At 35.2% G+C, this 17,222-nt stretch overlaps 1 protein-coding gene across 2 annotated transcripts in view; it reads right to left on the minus strand.

The window, feature by feature from the left end:
• Nucleotides 1–17,222, minus strand: part of LOC150102101 (nonsense-mediated mRNA decay factor SMG8) — a 384,051-nt gene that overhangs the window by 318,158 nt on the left and 48,671 nt on the right. For both annotated transcript variants that reach the window (XM_090399980.1, XM_090399979.1), the window contains one exon: nt 14,760–14,885. In XM_090399980.1, the coding sequence (XP_090256106.1) occupies nt 14,760–14,885 (126 nt within the window). The remainder of the gene's footprint in view (nt 1–14,759; nt 14,886–17,222) is intronic.

The raw sequence follows: 17,222 nt of genomic DNA on the forward strand, positions 1-17,222 counted from the left end.
ATTGACAAATCTGTACAATCAATGAATATTCTTCTCTCATCTGAGATTATCCCACCCTAAGATTCTCTGTAAAAAGACCCAGTATAAAAGAAAGCAATTAGATTGAACATTGAGAGTGGAATGAAACAGTCGCTCTACTCCATTCACATACATGTTTAGTTTCTACAGCATGCATTTTTTTTCCAGGTATTTTTACATGGTCACTATTCATTAAAAATAGCATCTTAGTAATATCCAAAAAAAATTATAAATCTGTTTATGATACATCAAAGGTTATTTACAAATTCTTCACAGTTCAACTCCAAACTCAGAGAAATATTTTTTATTTTTTCATTCATTCATTCATTCTACTGATGCTCTCTGGAACAACTAGTTTTCTATATTTCTTAAAACATACAATTTATAGCTTAAGGTCATACAATTTATAAGCTGAGCATCATCCTTAGTAGCAGCTGCCATATGTGATTATTTTTAGTAGATATTAGTGATATTGTTATATTTAATTGGTAGTATTTTGTTTATTTTTGACTGTGTTGTTAAGTGGTGTTGTTTGGTCAGCTATTATTATGCGATATACCTTCAGAAACGTTTTTTTGTTATGGCACAATGCATACAAGAAAAATGGCAACTAAGACATTGATGTTGACTGATATCAACGTGCAGAATTTAGCGTGTTGTAGCATATGTTTATTGTATTCATTGCTGAGAATATCTGTCAAAAATGTTTCATAAACAAGTATAGATCTGCCCTTAATTTTCTGAATTTTATTGATACACAATATAAATTGGATCCAAGATAATTTTTGACTATGACATCTAATGTAAATTGCTTTAGCTTGCACACATTAAAAAGCTATGAGATTCGATGTACAAAGGTACCAACAAAAGATATTATTTTTTATTATTATTATTATTTCGGGCGACTCCAGGAGTCCTTAGACTCATCGAGGGAGGCCCTAAACATCATGTCCACACAACTATGCGATTACATTCTCACAGTATCTATCATACCTTGCCTTGAACTCGTTCACCGTCATAGCACCCACAACAGACTCTGGCAGAGCTTATTCCACACATTTACCACTCTAAAAGTAAAGAACCCAGCTCTAACACCACTGCTAACCACACTCTTGCCCAGCTTCCATAGGTGTCCCCTAGTTCTCCCACCACCAGTCCTGATCTCAAATATATCCTCTGAATTAATCCTATAGAATCCCTTTAGCAATTTGAATGTCTCAATCATATCTCCCCTTTTCCGCCTATCAACTAGTTTCTGCAACCCACAAATCTTCAACCTGTTCTCATATGGTTCATTCCATAGACCAGTTATCATCTTAGTCACTCGTCTCTGGATCCTCTCCACCTCCTCCCCATCAAGAAGGAACCGAGGTGACCAAATCTGGGCACAGTAGTCGAGATGAGGTCTTATCAAGGCTCGGGTACAGAGGTACAATAACTTGCTTGTCTCTGCTCGTCAAGGTATTTTTCAACAACCAAGTGAGTTGATGAGCTGATTTAGCTACTTTTGCAATGTGCCCCCTAAACTTCATCTCCCTATCCACCAACACTCCCAAGTCCCTGGCCTCATCAATCTCTTGGAGTACAGTTCCTCCAATGTGGTATACTGCTGCTAATCTTTTAGCCCCAAAATGCATAACCTTACATTTTGTCACATTAAATTGACATCCATTCTCCTTAGCCCAGAACTCCAATCTATCCAAGTCATCCTGTAAGAATTTGACATCTTCTGCATTCACTATTGCCCTACCCAACTTTGCATCATCAGCGAACAAATGAATTGTTCCACTTGGATCCTTCCCTATGTCGTTAATGAACAGATTAAACAGCAGTGGTCCAAGAACAGAACCCTGCGGCACACCACTAGTCACAGGCCGTCTTTTGGACTCTACTCCTGAATAAACTACTCTTTGATATCTCTCCATCAACCAACCACCTATCCATCTCAGCAACCCTATATCCATTCCCATATGTTGTAGTTTATGGATTAGAATTCCATGTGGTATCCTGTCAAACGCCTTTGCCAGGTCCAGCAGTATCACTGTAAACCCATTTCCCTTATCCAGTTCAGCTGTCACCTTGTTATAAAACTTGAGCAAGTTACTGAAGCATGATCTACCCTTCACAAAGCCATGCTGTCCCCTGTACAGTATCTCGTTTTCATCAATCCATTCCTGTATTTTTCCCTTGACTACTTTCTCCAAGACCTTGACAAGGATTCCTGATATGCTGATCAGTCGGTAATTTGCAACCGTAGTCTTGGATCCTCCTTTATGCAGTGAAACTATTTTCCCCTCTTTCCACACCTTCCGGACTAAACCAGACCTGAGACTCAGATTAAACAACATGGTCAAGGGCACTGATAATTCCTTAGCCGCTTCACGCAAGACCCGTGCCGGTATACCATCCAATCCCACAGATGTGTTCACATTAAGGTTCTGTAATAGACTAGTCACCTCCACTTCATTCATCACAATTCCCGTATAAACTAATGGCTCCTTCATTTTTTCAATGTCACCACCTGGATGATATGCTTTTGCTAAGTGCGTGCTCAGTAACTCCACTATATCGACTGATTCAGTGACCTCCTTACCATCGTCATTCCTTAAAATCATTTTGCCGTGTACAGTTTTTTTCTTGCTTGCAGCATATCGAAAGAACTGTTTGGGATTCTCTTTTGCTTGCATAACTAGTTTCCTTTCATAATCTGCTTTTCCTTTTTTTTACCACACTCGTTACATTTCTGGCCTGTACTTTATACCAGCAATAATTACTGCTTCACTGATAAGTGCTTAGTTGGCCGTCTTAGCATTAAATTTTGTAAGATGGGAAAATTCTAGTTAGCCCAGTCAGTTTTCAACATGGGAGTGCATATAGCAGAGAATGGTTTCTGTGAAGTGCAAAACAAAGGGATGGATCACTTTCATAAATATTCTCTTTGACATTCCACCAAGCAGTGAAAAAATGGCAGGAGTGCATATTTCAAGATCTATTACATAATGCAAGCAGGTAGGCATAAGAAGAAATGTATGTATATTGTGACCATTGTTAAAATGAAGGTTATTGCTAAGCATATGTTCAAAAATCTGGCCTCACCCATTCATGTTAGCACTACCCCATAGAGTACTGTCCATTAAAGTCACCCACAAGAAGTATGGGCTGAAACAACTACAATATGAAATTATCAACGTTGATCTGGGTTAACTCAGAACCCAATAGTACATAAATAGAAATATTGTAATAAGAAATCCCACCAAGAAGAAATTGGTTATTACTTCAAAAAGTGAAGCTGGATATGCTGAAAAGTATAGTTGTCCACTCAGATAGCAATTCGCCAGGAGCAGATCCATTTTTTCCACACTTGTTTAGGTATCTATGCTGATACTTGTCTCTAGCACTGGATGAGCTTAAGAGAGGAATTAGGATAAATGACAGATGGATCAGTAACCTGAGGTATGCTACATACATACATTTCGTATGGGTTGGATTTGTGCAAATAAAAAGATAAAAATAGAAAAAAGTATATATATATATATATATATACTAAAACTAGATACTAAAAATCACAAATTTAAATTCAGATTGTCTCTAATCCATTGCGCTGCATCTGGGGTAGCCTGGAACAGGTCCGTCAATGTGCCCTTAAAACTAGCAGTGAGCAGTCCTGGATAATATGATTGATGGTCTGTTGATCAGCACCACAGTCATATGTTGGGGATTGACAAGCTCCACTTGTACATCATGGTAGCACATCTGGCATGGCCTATCCTCAGGTGGTTGAGTGTACCCCATTGTCGTTTGGGCAGGTCAAAGCCAGGAGCCTCTGTTGTGGGGTCCGCAATGAGGTTTTTATGCTAATGACACAGTATTTCTTTGTAATAATAAGGAAGAACAGGATGAATACTTGACAGAGTTAATGAGATCAGCAAGAACAGAGGAATTAAACTCAATCCTACAAGACAGATTATGGTTCTCAAAGGAAATATAGGAAAGTAGGCTACTGAAAAACAAGTGTACCTTAATGAAGAAATAATTGAAGTCAGCAAATGCGAATACTTGGGATCTGTCGTTAATGTGAAGAAATGCTATTCAGAAGACAAAAAAAAAAAAAAAGATTAAGAATGGCTAAAACAGCAGCCAGAGACTTGTCTAAAATCTGGAAGGATGGATCTATCTACACAGGAACAAAGCTCAGGATTCTGAATGCAGCTGTTGTTTTTTCAATAGTGACTTATAGATGTGAAACTTGGAACCTAAAGAAGTCCAATAGAAAAAGGATAGCTACTTTTGACATGTGATGTGTACTAGAAAGGATTGGTAGAACTTTAAGACTCCTTAAGGGTACTGACAGAAGAAAGCTGAAATACTTTGGAGTGACTGAAAGGACTCATAACAGTAATATAAGGTAAAGTTCCTGGAAAAAGTTGTAGACCCTCAATGAAATGGATTGATAGTGCGTAATGACACTGGTCTTGAGAGAGTAGAAGCCTCCACAAAAGCAAACAACAGGACCACATGACAAGGAATCGTGTGGCATATCACCAAGGAGCAGAGTGATCACATTGCATGGATGATTAAACTTTATCCAACTGTAATGTAAGCAAACAAAGTTTGTGCATGAAGTATCTTCATGTGCAAACTTTGTTTGCTTCTATATAGATAGATGTATGGGATGCTAAGGCAATTAATGTGAAGTCGGCCATATATAAAAGCAGCCTAGTTATGAAGATATATCATGTGCAAACTTTGTTTGCTATTAAACAAGATTTAATACAATTTTAACATAATTTCTTGAAACGTTTAATTTAACTATAAAAAGTGCGTAAGTTGAATTCGCATAACTTTGGGTATAATTTTGCATGTAATTAATATATACAAACATACAATTGGGACCAAAGGTTTACAAAAACACCTATATTTTTTAAGAAATATAATCATAATTGTAGTTTTTCGTACATAAAAAAAAAAAGTTATTTCGATATCTATGGTTTTATAAAATCTAATAGATTCGTCTGACGATATAATGTCTTTTTCTTGTCTGCAAAATTTCTTCATAGCAAGCTAATGATTTTTTTATTCCTTGCCTTGTGGTTACAATTCCTTCCTCGTTAGAATCTATGTCCTCCAAAATCTATAAACCTTTCTTTTATGATTGTTCTTACTACGGATTCCTGTAGATCGAACTTCTTTGCTAGCTTGCAAATTTTCATTCCGCCTTCAAAATCCTTAATGATGTTGAGTTTTGCTTCCAAAGTCAATGTTTTTCTTTTCTTGCTAGCTGTAGAAGAATCGAACTTGCTTCTTTTGGATGACATTATTATTTTTTATGTGATAAAATTTTTATCAAGAACATAACATTAAATAATCGTAAGGTTTGTAGACTATAAAAATCGTGTATGAATGGAGACCGCACGAAACACGTCAGTGCTTGTTCACAGCATGTGTGACACTGGTGAATGCAGCCGACACTCGAAAGATACGACTAGTGGTGAGGCGTGAAGTGGGATGGGAATACGTAAATATAAGAAACCGCGTAACTCCGGATTCGTGTAAGTCGGGGTATGACTGTGTATGTGTACACACACACACACATTATGGTTTTATAACTACAGTGACACTGCAGATGTAATGGACTACTGGTTATTGCTTTTCATATAGAACACCCATATAGTGCTCTCTAACACCCATACTGTTTAATCTCCACATTGAAGATGCAATAAATAAATTGAAAGAACTAATAGAAACAGGAATTAAGATAAATGGAATTGATATTAACTGGCTGTGGTTTGCATATGATATAGCGGATAACGGAGACAAACTGAAATCCACCCTGACAAAGATGGAAGAAATTTTCACACAGTACAACCTAAAAATTAATTAAGAAAACAAAATTATTAATTACAAGTAAAGCAAATCCAATGAAAATAAATCTGGAAATAAATAATAACCTAATACAACAGGTATCCTCTTTTAAATATCTTGGAAGTCTTATCACAGAAGATGGAAGAAGCCAATCAGATATTAAAGCACGAATAAACTTGACCAAAAAAGCATTCTAAAACAGAAGAAACATTTTTACCAGTAAAGGACTTAGCACCCAGCTCAAAAAAAGACTAGTGAAGACATACATATGGAGCAATTGCATTATATGGTTGCGAGATCTGGATGCTAACAAAAACAAGACATCAAAAAGTTGGAGGCATTTGAACTTTGGTGCTGGAGAAGGATGATGAAAATTAGTTGGAGAGAAAGAAAAAGTAATGAAGTTCTAAATATAGTTCTTGAAGCGTGGTCACTATTGAACCACATCAATAAGAGAAGAAAAAGCCTAACTAGACACCATTTGAAGCATGTGAGACTCATTAAAGAAATAACAGAGGGGACTGTAGAAGGAAAGAGGCCATGATGCTAACCAAGAATTTTATATATAAATAACATAATGATGCTAACCGGCGCTAAGAGTTTTATGAAGAGATAAAAAAAGAGGTCACAAGACAGGATGTTATGATGTGCTACTATAACCAACCAATCTTTGGATTGATGCACTAAAGAATAAGAATAGAGCACCCAGTCTTCTTGACATGTCATGTTCCCCCCCCACCACCACCTTCCTGATATTCAGATAGTGGAGTTACTCTAACCATCATTTCTGTTCTTTCTAATTGTTCCTTTTGAGTTCTCTCTGTTGCCCATGTCTCTGCTCTATACAACAAGGCTGGTCTAATGGCTCTGATTTATATATATATATGCTTGTTTTTTATTTTTTCAGTGCATTTTTCAGTACACACACACACAGCTAAATGATAAAAATAAATTTTAAAAATCTTTAGCTCCCCCACTGTACAAATGTACTATAGGTTTGCATATATACCCTTTCGTGGGTGCGAGCCACATAAAAAACTGCTCTTTCAACTGCATGCCTAAGTGGAACAGGTTCTAAATTGACATTTTCCTTTATTCTCCCTGCTGTACAGTTCCTCACAGTACTCTTTCCATCTATTTTTTGATTTCTAGTTCTGTTAGTATTGCTCCGTTTCCTGTCTTTGATAACATTCATTTTCAGCTTAAACTTGTCCTTATGGTCATGAACTGAATGAAAAATGCTTTTCATAGTGAAGGATTTATGGAAACACAACACACGTGTTAGAATAATTACTTATCATTAAGAAAGTAACATTTGAAGTTTTGATCTCTGTATTGAGATCTTCATCAGGAAAACATACATATGTACAGAATACAACTACATGACACTATACAAAAGTAAGATGAATCTAAATGTTTGTTAATCATTTACTCTAGCTAATTTAATAATTTACCACTGGCAAAAAAAAATACTACATTAAGCAATTTCTAAAGTCCTCTCATATTAAGATTTTTTTTCTGTTTTTGGTTGTTCTAGATGCTATATACAGGTTGAAGATGGGTCCTCCAAATTCTTAGAGTAATTAATCCATCATTCTTGTTCAGATTTGGATGATGTTTCAGTATTTCACAGGCTTCTTTGAATTTTCCTTCAAACCAAGTTTTGGTGAGGTGTAGGGATTTGGTGTGCCTTTCCAGTCAATTCTGTGATGTGAGTGCATTCTGAGTGCATGGTCTGACAGGCCTGTTTTACCTCCATTATGGTAAAACAGGTATTTAATGTGGCGTTTGTGTTCATCTTTTCTAATCAGAATGGTGTGTCCTGTTTCCCCTTATGTAAGATAGGTTACAGGTACATTGAATTTTGTAAACCCCTAGGTGGGTAAGGTTTTATCCACCCAGGGGTGGATAAAACCTTATCAACATCAGGAAAACATTTTGTAAATGTTTTTCCTGATGATGACCTCAATACAGAGGTTGAAATGTAGAATGTTACTTTCTTGATGATAATTAAAGTAATTATTCTAACAAGTGTGTTCTGTCTCCATAAATCCTTCACTATGAATGCTGACCACCATGTAATCCTAAAAGAAAGAAAAATGCTTTTGTAATTCACATTCTAACTTCTCTACATAATCTCTTATATTCTTCAGTCCCTGAGTATCTTTGTTTCTCTAACTGCTTCCTTTTGATCAGGTTCCATGTTGAATCTGACAACCATGGGTCTTTTGGTGTTCTGAGTGTAGATATTTCTTGGCTGTATCCGGTATTATAACCTTGACTCCTTCCCAAAGTATTTCAGGTGTGTTTTCCTCACTAGTCTCCAAGAGCGCATCTGCATTGATGTTTCTTCTACGATTCCACTAGGGAAATCCAGCCTAGTAGGACAGGCCTGACTTGGAAGGTTTTAGTGTCTCAGTTTTATTTTGGCTCTTACTAAATGATGATCCATAGCTTAGTCTGCTCAACAACAAGTACAGGCATCAAAGATGCTCATCTTACACCACTAGAGTAGGATGTAATCAAATTATGTACATATCACTTAGAGGCCTCCAGAGCTCACTGCCTATTTCTGACTGAACTTCTGTACTATTTGTTTAGACAGTTTGTGAAAATCCAAGGTCCCATGCCTGAGAATGCCAAATCAAGAATCCTCTTTTTGACCTTCTCTGGCTTAAGGTTTCCTTGCACCATTCAGTTAAATTCATCAGCCATCTACTGCTCTGCAAATTCTGAAAATCACTTTGCTGCTTCTTCTTTTGCACTAAATCCTGACTATCTGCAGTCTAAATACTCAAACATGAAGTTATCATCCTAGGTGAATTCCATGTCCACAATTCTAACTCGCTTCCCTTTTCTAGTGACCAAGCTGAAAGAGATCCAGAAGTGTTTGTTGTAAGTGATGATCTAATGCAAATTATTCAACTACTAACTAGAATACTATACCCTCCCAACAACCTTAATCTTTTCATAACCATGCATAATGAAGCTTAACGCTATAATTAACACCAAGCAGAAAAACGTGGCATCTATAAACTTTCACACAAATACCATTTCAAAGTGTTTAATAAATTTACTTAATAACTATATTTATTAAACTCACTAATATTTTGCTGGTTTCCTACCCAGCATCATCAGAACACAATGATAACTGTGACAGGCTCACAGCACTAAACCAAGTAATTGTAGACACAATTTAAGTTATAACTGATACCTAATGTCCTTGTGTGGCACCATCTATGGATCAGATAACTACAAAGTTAATTCAGGTAATTCTGGCTATTAAGTGTTAAAATTATAGTCTCCCAGATCTTTGGTAAATTAATGCAACTATATTTGTTGCATAGTGAGTTTAATAAATGTATTTTTTTGTTCTTGGTGTTAGTTATACTGTTAACAACATCTACGCCTTTCTTTACATATTCAAATTCTACAAGGAGAAGAAATTACACATAAAGCACATCAACTCAGTAAGTGGAAAGTGAAACTGTCGAGACACCTCAATCGGCTGACCTTCCTCAAGATATGTCAGGGCACAAATACCATTCCAAACTATTTAAGATTCCGACAGAAGTTTAATTCTGCAAAAGCTAAATGTATTTGTATGCAGATAAGTGTAGCACTAATTTGTGAACAGATCGTTGGCACTCATGTCCAGTTGGCAAAAATCAATGCTGCCATTGCCACATTACACGATGAGCTTTTGGAAATACTCAATCTAGAACTGTGGTCTATTCTAATCTCCATCTAACTGCAAGTAAAGAATTTGAAAAAATTAAGAATCATCTGAAAAAATGTGCAGTGCTTCAACAGCAGAGCTGTTCCCAACCACAACTATGACAAGAACATGTAGTCGTAAACATGTCATCGCAAACACTCTCATGCAATCAATGCACTTAGTAGTGGGCATAATTTTGCCATTATGCCCAAAAAAAGTAGTGTTTAAAAATTATTACCAGCGTAGAACGTGGCATCTATGAACTTGCACCAACCGTGGCTAATAACATCTGGTTGGATATGGCTAGTGTTTCAAGTAAATCCAAACCTCCCAAGAATAACATTCCACTAAAAGAAATATCAGCACTTAGAAAGCTATATAAGAACAAACAAATTATTGACTAAAGCTGATAGAGTAATGACACTGCCATTATGAACCAAGAAGAGTACAACAGAAAAATTAATTAAACAGAAAATAAAATACTCCTTCACTTGTCAGATCATAGATTAGGATGGTACAAAATCCCAAAGTTTCTTTCATTCCTTTCATAACATTTTCTTGTTTTTAGCTCCTGCATTAAAAAATGTGCACACTTTTTTTTTAAGTGTACAAATTATTAAAAAAAAAGTTACATCCTGGCCTAAAGAAATTACCAAAAAACTTAAACCTTATCATGTCCAACCACCCTGGAAATACTCTAAAATTCAAGAACCCGATACCTCCCCCTTCGTCCAACAGTAGATAGCACAGACAGCCCCACCTACAAACTGGCTAAACATTTATCCAAATCACTTTCCTTCCTTACAGGCAACTCTCCCTCAGCCATTAAAAATTATTTACACATTTTTAAAGTGTAGTGTTAACAGAAAATTTAACTGACAATTCTGACAACAGTCAAATTTGATATCACCTCACTTTTCACTAATGTACCTTTGACGGAGACCCTTGACCTTATCAAGCCACATTTCCACCCTTGACATAATTGAATTATTCAGATTCACATACATGCTGGTTATTTCCTGTGGAAAGGAAAAATATACAAGCAGCTAAATGAGACTGCTATGGGTTCATCTCTTCCCTCACCTCTAGCATACTTCTATATGGAGTATTTTGAAAACCAAGCTCTCAACACAGCCACACAAAAAACCAACAGTTTGGCTGCACTCTGTTGATGATGTTTTTGCTGTTTGGCCTCATGGTCCAGACACACTGGATACATTCTTGGTGCATCTTAACAGCCAACATCCTAATATAAACTTCACCAAAGAAAAGAAAGTAACAATAGTCTCCCCTTTTTAGATACACTAGTGATATGCCTTCCTAATGGCTCATTACACTTCTCTACTAAAAACCCACTCGTGCTGGTAGGTATTTACATTAACAATCACACCACCATCCTTCCAAAAAGTATGGCGTCCTCAAAACTCTTACTCACTGAGCCAGGACTATTTGTTCAAATGACACAGCCCTTGAAACTGAGTTTAGAGACCTTTGCAACACCATTTTAGCCAATGGCTACAGACCATATAAAATAGATAAAATATTACATGCAATCTCCCATCTCTCCTACACCAACACACAGGATCACAGCAAAAACCATTTCCATTTTATATGTTAAGGATATATCAGAAAAATACCCAAAGTTCTTTGCTAATATGATCTCCACTTTCCAACCTTGCATTCAACTAGTTCCCTTTATACGTTCTCCTAAAGATCAACTACATCCTCTTGAATATCCAGCAGTGTTTGTGCCTGGAAGTTAGTCTACTTTGGACAGACTGGTAGATCAGTCCTTGAAGAATATTTACATCTAAGATCATCTGTGTGGTAAGTCAGGATTGGCAGACCATGCTCTGGATACTCCTTCACATATGATCAGATGGAGAAAAATATCTTTATTACAAAGAAGTATAAATTGGTTCTACAATTACTTGGTTTAGTGCTGTGTGCCTGTCAGTTATCATTGTGCTCTGATGATGCTGAGGAGAAAACCAGCAAAATATTACCGAGTTTAATAAATGTATTTTTCCTCTTGTCAGTTATACTGTCAAGCTTCATTATGGATAATGAACAATACCTAAGCCTTTCTTTACCTTTTCTTAACTAGTTCCACTTCCAAATATACCACAGAGTCACCTCTATTGCCAACAACTCAAACCAAAACTTTGTGCAAGTTTCCTTTTCTTCAGAAAGCTCTTCACTCAGTCCTTCTCAACCTTGTGTCTTTTGACACTACAACAGTGATAAGTGGGATGAACTCTGGGATTTCAGCTCTTCCTTTCATTTTCATTGACTACTGCTTCCATTCTGATCTAAACATTTGCTCTCAGTGAGTTACACTACAATAAAGGCCTACATTTCCCACTATAGTCAAAATTCCTAATTTTCCAAACAATGGTTTAATGAGGTGCATCAAGACAGTGCAAGAGAAAAATTCAGAATACTATAAGTGACTCAATGCAAGCACCCTGGCTCATTCTCAGCTTACACTGAAACATGCAACAAATGCAAAACAACCATCAACAAATCCAAATCTATGAAGGGGCCAAACACAGAAAACTTGCCTCCTGAACAAAAGCAAGTCATGACTTCTGGTGTCTTGTAAAGGTCACAGACATAACTTCTGCTCATCTGTCCTTCCACCTTTCTCACTCAGATGGCACTAATATGTCTAAAGATCAGACTGACCTTCTAGCATCATTCTCTTCCAACTCCTGCATAATGACCAAGACAAATCAGCTTCTGCCATTGCCATGCGTCATAAACAGTGCATCACAAGACATCAAGAGATACCAATATACCAAAAATGGTATCTTCCCAACTGTATGAGTATCTTCCTGAAAGTTTGTGCTCAAAAATCTCTCCCCTGTATTGTTCTACACTTTTACATACAGTTTCAATCCCAATACATGTCTATATTCAGAACCATTCAAAAAAGGGAAGATTAGTCTAACATCAGGTAATTACTCACTATTCTCACTCCAGCCTCTCTAAAATAAGAGCAAGTCCTTGACATTTGACTTCTACCTGGAGGACCACCAGTTAATGAACAACCACCTGTATGGATTCCCACCAAAAGAACAAAAGATGCATCAGTCAACCATCCATCTGTTCATTAGACAGACATTGAACAGATGCCATGTGGTCACTCAGATGCTTGGTAATGTGCCACACCAGTCCTTGCCATGTGGTTCTGTTATATGCTTTTCTGGAGATTTCAACTCTATGAAGATTAGTCACCATCTCCAGACACCATCTCATTGAAGATCTACCCCTTCTTTTTCCAGAAACTTTACCTTTTATTACTGTTTTGAGAAGAAAATGTGTCCAAAGTATTGGTCAAATAGCTCAGTAATATATACATTCTCAGGATTACACATTCTGCAGTTATGAGTTTCCATGTCTGGCAAGAAATACTCCGACATCTTAGTCCTGACTATAAAAGGTTCCATTACTAAGTCTTCTAGGTTTAAATACTTTATATGTTCATTCCAACATATATATATATATATATATATATATATATATATATATGAAAGGGCTCCAGAAATCCACTCGCCACAGGCAAGTTAACAAAGACAAGGTGGCAAGCAAATTTTCAGCCTCATTCTAAATGCATTTAACTTTTTTTTCTTTTTCTTTTTTTGCATAATTTACACTCTTTTTCAATTTAAAACATCATCTCATTCACTGTGAAGTTATTTGATCATGGGTGCCAACGAATTTATTGAAGAAGTTTTATTTCAAGAGAGCTGGAAATAGCTTGTGGATCTGAAATACTTAATTCAAAACCTACAAGCATTCTCTGTCCTCTTTTAAAGAATTGAAAAAAAAAAACAGCAATTTTCTCCAAAAGTCAATGTAATCATCAATCATCTTCATTTTCTTCTCTCCTTTTGTCTCCTTTAAGGTTCAGAACTTTATTTTTCTTTCTCTTTTCTTAGTAATTTGAAACTCTCTCACTGTACCTTCCCCCCTCCATAGATGTTCTGTCACTGAACTTTTAAACGCTTTTCATATAGAAAGATTTCATAAATATTTGCTTTTGAGTTCCAGAAATCTTATTTCTCTCACAGCAATATTTTTTCTTTTCATTTTAGTCATGAAGCAAGAAATTTCAATCAGCTAGTACTGCATGTTATAGTCATGGAACTTGAAAACAGTAAATCTCATAGTCAAGTGTGTGCGAGAAAACATGCAAATTTTTCATATCATATATGCATTAAATTAAATTACAGTTATCATTTTCAATAAATATAATTCTTAATCAAACCAATGCCATTTAGTTCAATATTAACCTTACATGTATAAAAAGAGCATAACATACATAATAGATAAGATTCTTTAAAAAAAATGTACTTTCAATTTAATTAACAAAATAAACCAGTAATTAAGCAAAAATTAAAATTGGCACAATCTAATTAAATACTGTAGTACATCTATACATCTTGTTCTTCCAATACCTTTACTCCTTACGTGCACAATTGTAATATAGTATTGTATTAAGCTTATTTTCATACCTCACAACATGAATCGGCTTAATGTAATAAATGCTTGAAAATTTTAACATAATGCAGATTATTTTTAATATTGTTATTTAAAAAATATAACCATCAAGCAAAGACGAGGTAATGTGATTGAGTGCACCATGAAAAATGAGTCTGGTCTTCACTAAGTACCACCTACTTGTATTTATGAATTTTATAATTTGCTTTCCCATTAAATTATTGTTCTTGGATAATTTATATAAATTTACCCTTCATTATGAACATTAAATGAAAGAAAACACAAACTGTTGAGATGACCTTTGTGGTGGTGTACATTTTAAATCCACATTGAAGCATATTTCTGTATAAATATGTGTAATGTAATGTATAATGAGAATTAAAGAAAATGTAACAAAATGTTTTTTTTTTAAACATTGCCTATAACAATATTTATATAGAGTAGACCAAGATACCTTTGGTAAGTAAGATTTTTCTATGAATAGATTTAAGCTGTATTTCTGGAACCCTCCTGATATATAGTATTTAAATCTAGATGCCATTTTAAAGTAATGGATGGCAAACAGTTATGGAAATATCAGTAATCACTTATAAAATGAAACAAAAACTAATATTTAACATGATATAGTAAAGCCACTGGAAGAGAAGTATGTTACCTTTTCTCTAAACTGATTTTCCATTAGATTACAAGCTTGAACTACATAATGAGTATCAGAAATTCCTATCAGATGCAGAAAGATAACGTGGTTTTCATGATCATAATATCCTGTGATGCTGCAATGCTATGAAAGGAAAAAGAAAATGGATAACAAAATGAATTTGTTACAGAGCAAGATGTACTTTATATCAAACATACTTATTCTTATTGTGGACAGGATTATAACTATCATGATCATTTATGAAAGTTTCATAGCCAGGATATTTGTATACTATGTTTTGAGATATCTCAGCTAATTCTAAAAGTGAAATATTAATTTCATGTGACTCCTACCCAAGAAAGATTATAAACCTGGAGTACATTACTACCATGGATAAGGCTGAGGCTTTTTTGTTTTTAATACTAATTTGTATTTTTTTTTTTTTTACATCGTCATCAATTGCTGTTTAAGAGATACTTGTGCCATGAGAAGTTTCTTCAAATTAACACGAAAAACAAAGGGTATAAGTAATACTATTTATTTAAGGCCATACATTTCAGTTTGAATATTATAGGCTATCATTAGTGGCAACAATAGTTAATTACAAAGTAAAACACGAACAATGGATTGATTTGGAAAAGTAAGAGCCGCGTGATGTTATACATAAAAGAACACAATGGTATAACTGAGGAAATATTGCAATATTGATAATTCATTAAAACAAGACTATCCTATCTTAGATACAGAGAGGCAGTCATTCCAATTTAAGTTCAGATGGCAAAGTAAGACCTCAGCACTTTCTTTAATCAAGCGATCAAATTTATACCAACGTTGTTGATAAGTAAGTATGTTTCAGTACAATATAATGTTGTGGTCTGTATCTATTCCATGCTGTGCCAAGCAAGATTTTCTGATTTACTGTTGCTAATATAAGATTGGTGTTCTTGTATTCTCTTTTCTAGATAGCATCAAGTTTGTCCAAAATAAGAACGATGATAGTCACAAGGAACTTTGACTGTCATTGTTCCAGGGAGACACCAGAGTAAGCTAGAAGAGACCGTTTATTCTTTGAGAGATGGAAACTATGCTATTAATTTGTTGATAGGTAGAAAAGTAGCCACTAAACTGTTAAAAAATTAACATTTTTTAACAGTTTAGAAATTAAAAAGCTGTTGCCTGATCCTTTCTGAAAAGCCACTGAGTTTTATATATCATTTGATGCTTAAAAGTTATCATCATCAAATTCCTGATATCTACCCTCAAGAGGTGTACAGGATATGATAGTACTACATGAAGAACTTATATCATCACTAACTTCCTATCTACAATTTTCCTCCAAATCAGTCTGTTACTTGTCAAGACTCCAACATTATCAGATCTTATACTTCTATCGTCTAAGCCACTTTTTACCATATCAATCCACCTATATCTTGGTCTTACTCTGGGTCCTTTTCCTGCAAACCTGGCAGAGAACACTTGTTTTGCAAATCGTTCCTCGCCCATTCTGTTTAAGTGACCATACCATATGAGATTTGCTCTGCTAACAGATTCCTGGATGTTAGCAATATTAAGTTCTTTTCTAATATCCTTGTTTTTAATATGATATTGCCACTGATGACGTGTTCACCCCTCTAATCTTTCTCAGGACTCTCATATTTGTGGTCTCTAGTCTTTGGTCAAGTGTTTTATTTCTAATCCAGCTCGGATCCATAAGTTAAAATTGGTTAGAACACTGTCTTGGATACAACTAATTTAGTATTTTGATCAATTTCTCTGTTATTCCATATAAATTTATTCAGTGGACTTCTTACCATACCAGCTTTATTGATTCTGTTGTCTATTTCCATATTTAATTTACCATCTTCACTAAAAATCATGGCTAAGTAGCTGAAATGTTTTACTTGTTCGATAGGTTCTCCATTCACAGCACAGTTGATATTTTCAATGCTTCTGCCTATTTTCATTGTCTTTGTCTTGTTACTGCTGACTTTCATACCAAAGCTATTACAACAGTTATTCAATTTAGTCAGAGAATCTTGCAAACTTGTACTGGATTTATTTAGAAGTATAACATCATCTGTATAAAGTAAAGAGCTGAGATTAACATCTCCAATTTTGTTATCAGGTTTAATACCACATTCCTTCATAAAGTGATCCATATAGATAATGAATAACAGAGGGGATAATGTACATCCTTGTCTCACACCAGATTTAACATTAAACCATCTTCCTGTACTTCCTTCAATTCTAACTGCTGACTTACAACTCAAATAAAGACTAAGTACTACCTTGATATAATGCTGCATTGACACCATACAACTGTAGCGATTTAAAGAGCTTCTCTCTTGAAAACCTGTCATACGCCTTTTCCAGATCTACAAAACTTATATACAGATCCTTGTTATATTCCCACAATTTCTCAACTATTTGTTGTAACGTGAAAATCTGATCCTGAGAGCCTCTACTTGGGTCTGAATACAG

This window comes from Typopeltis vanoorti, chromosome 11 (assembly GCF_054136105.1).
Source record: "Typopeltis vanoorti isolate ZY-2024b chromosome 11, IOZ_Tvanoo_1.0, whole genome shotgun sequence".
NCBI classification, from domain to species: Eukaryota; Metazoa; Arthropoda; class Arachnida; order Uropygi; family Thelyphonidae; genus Typopeltis; species Typopeltis vanoorti.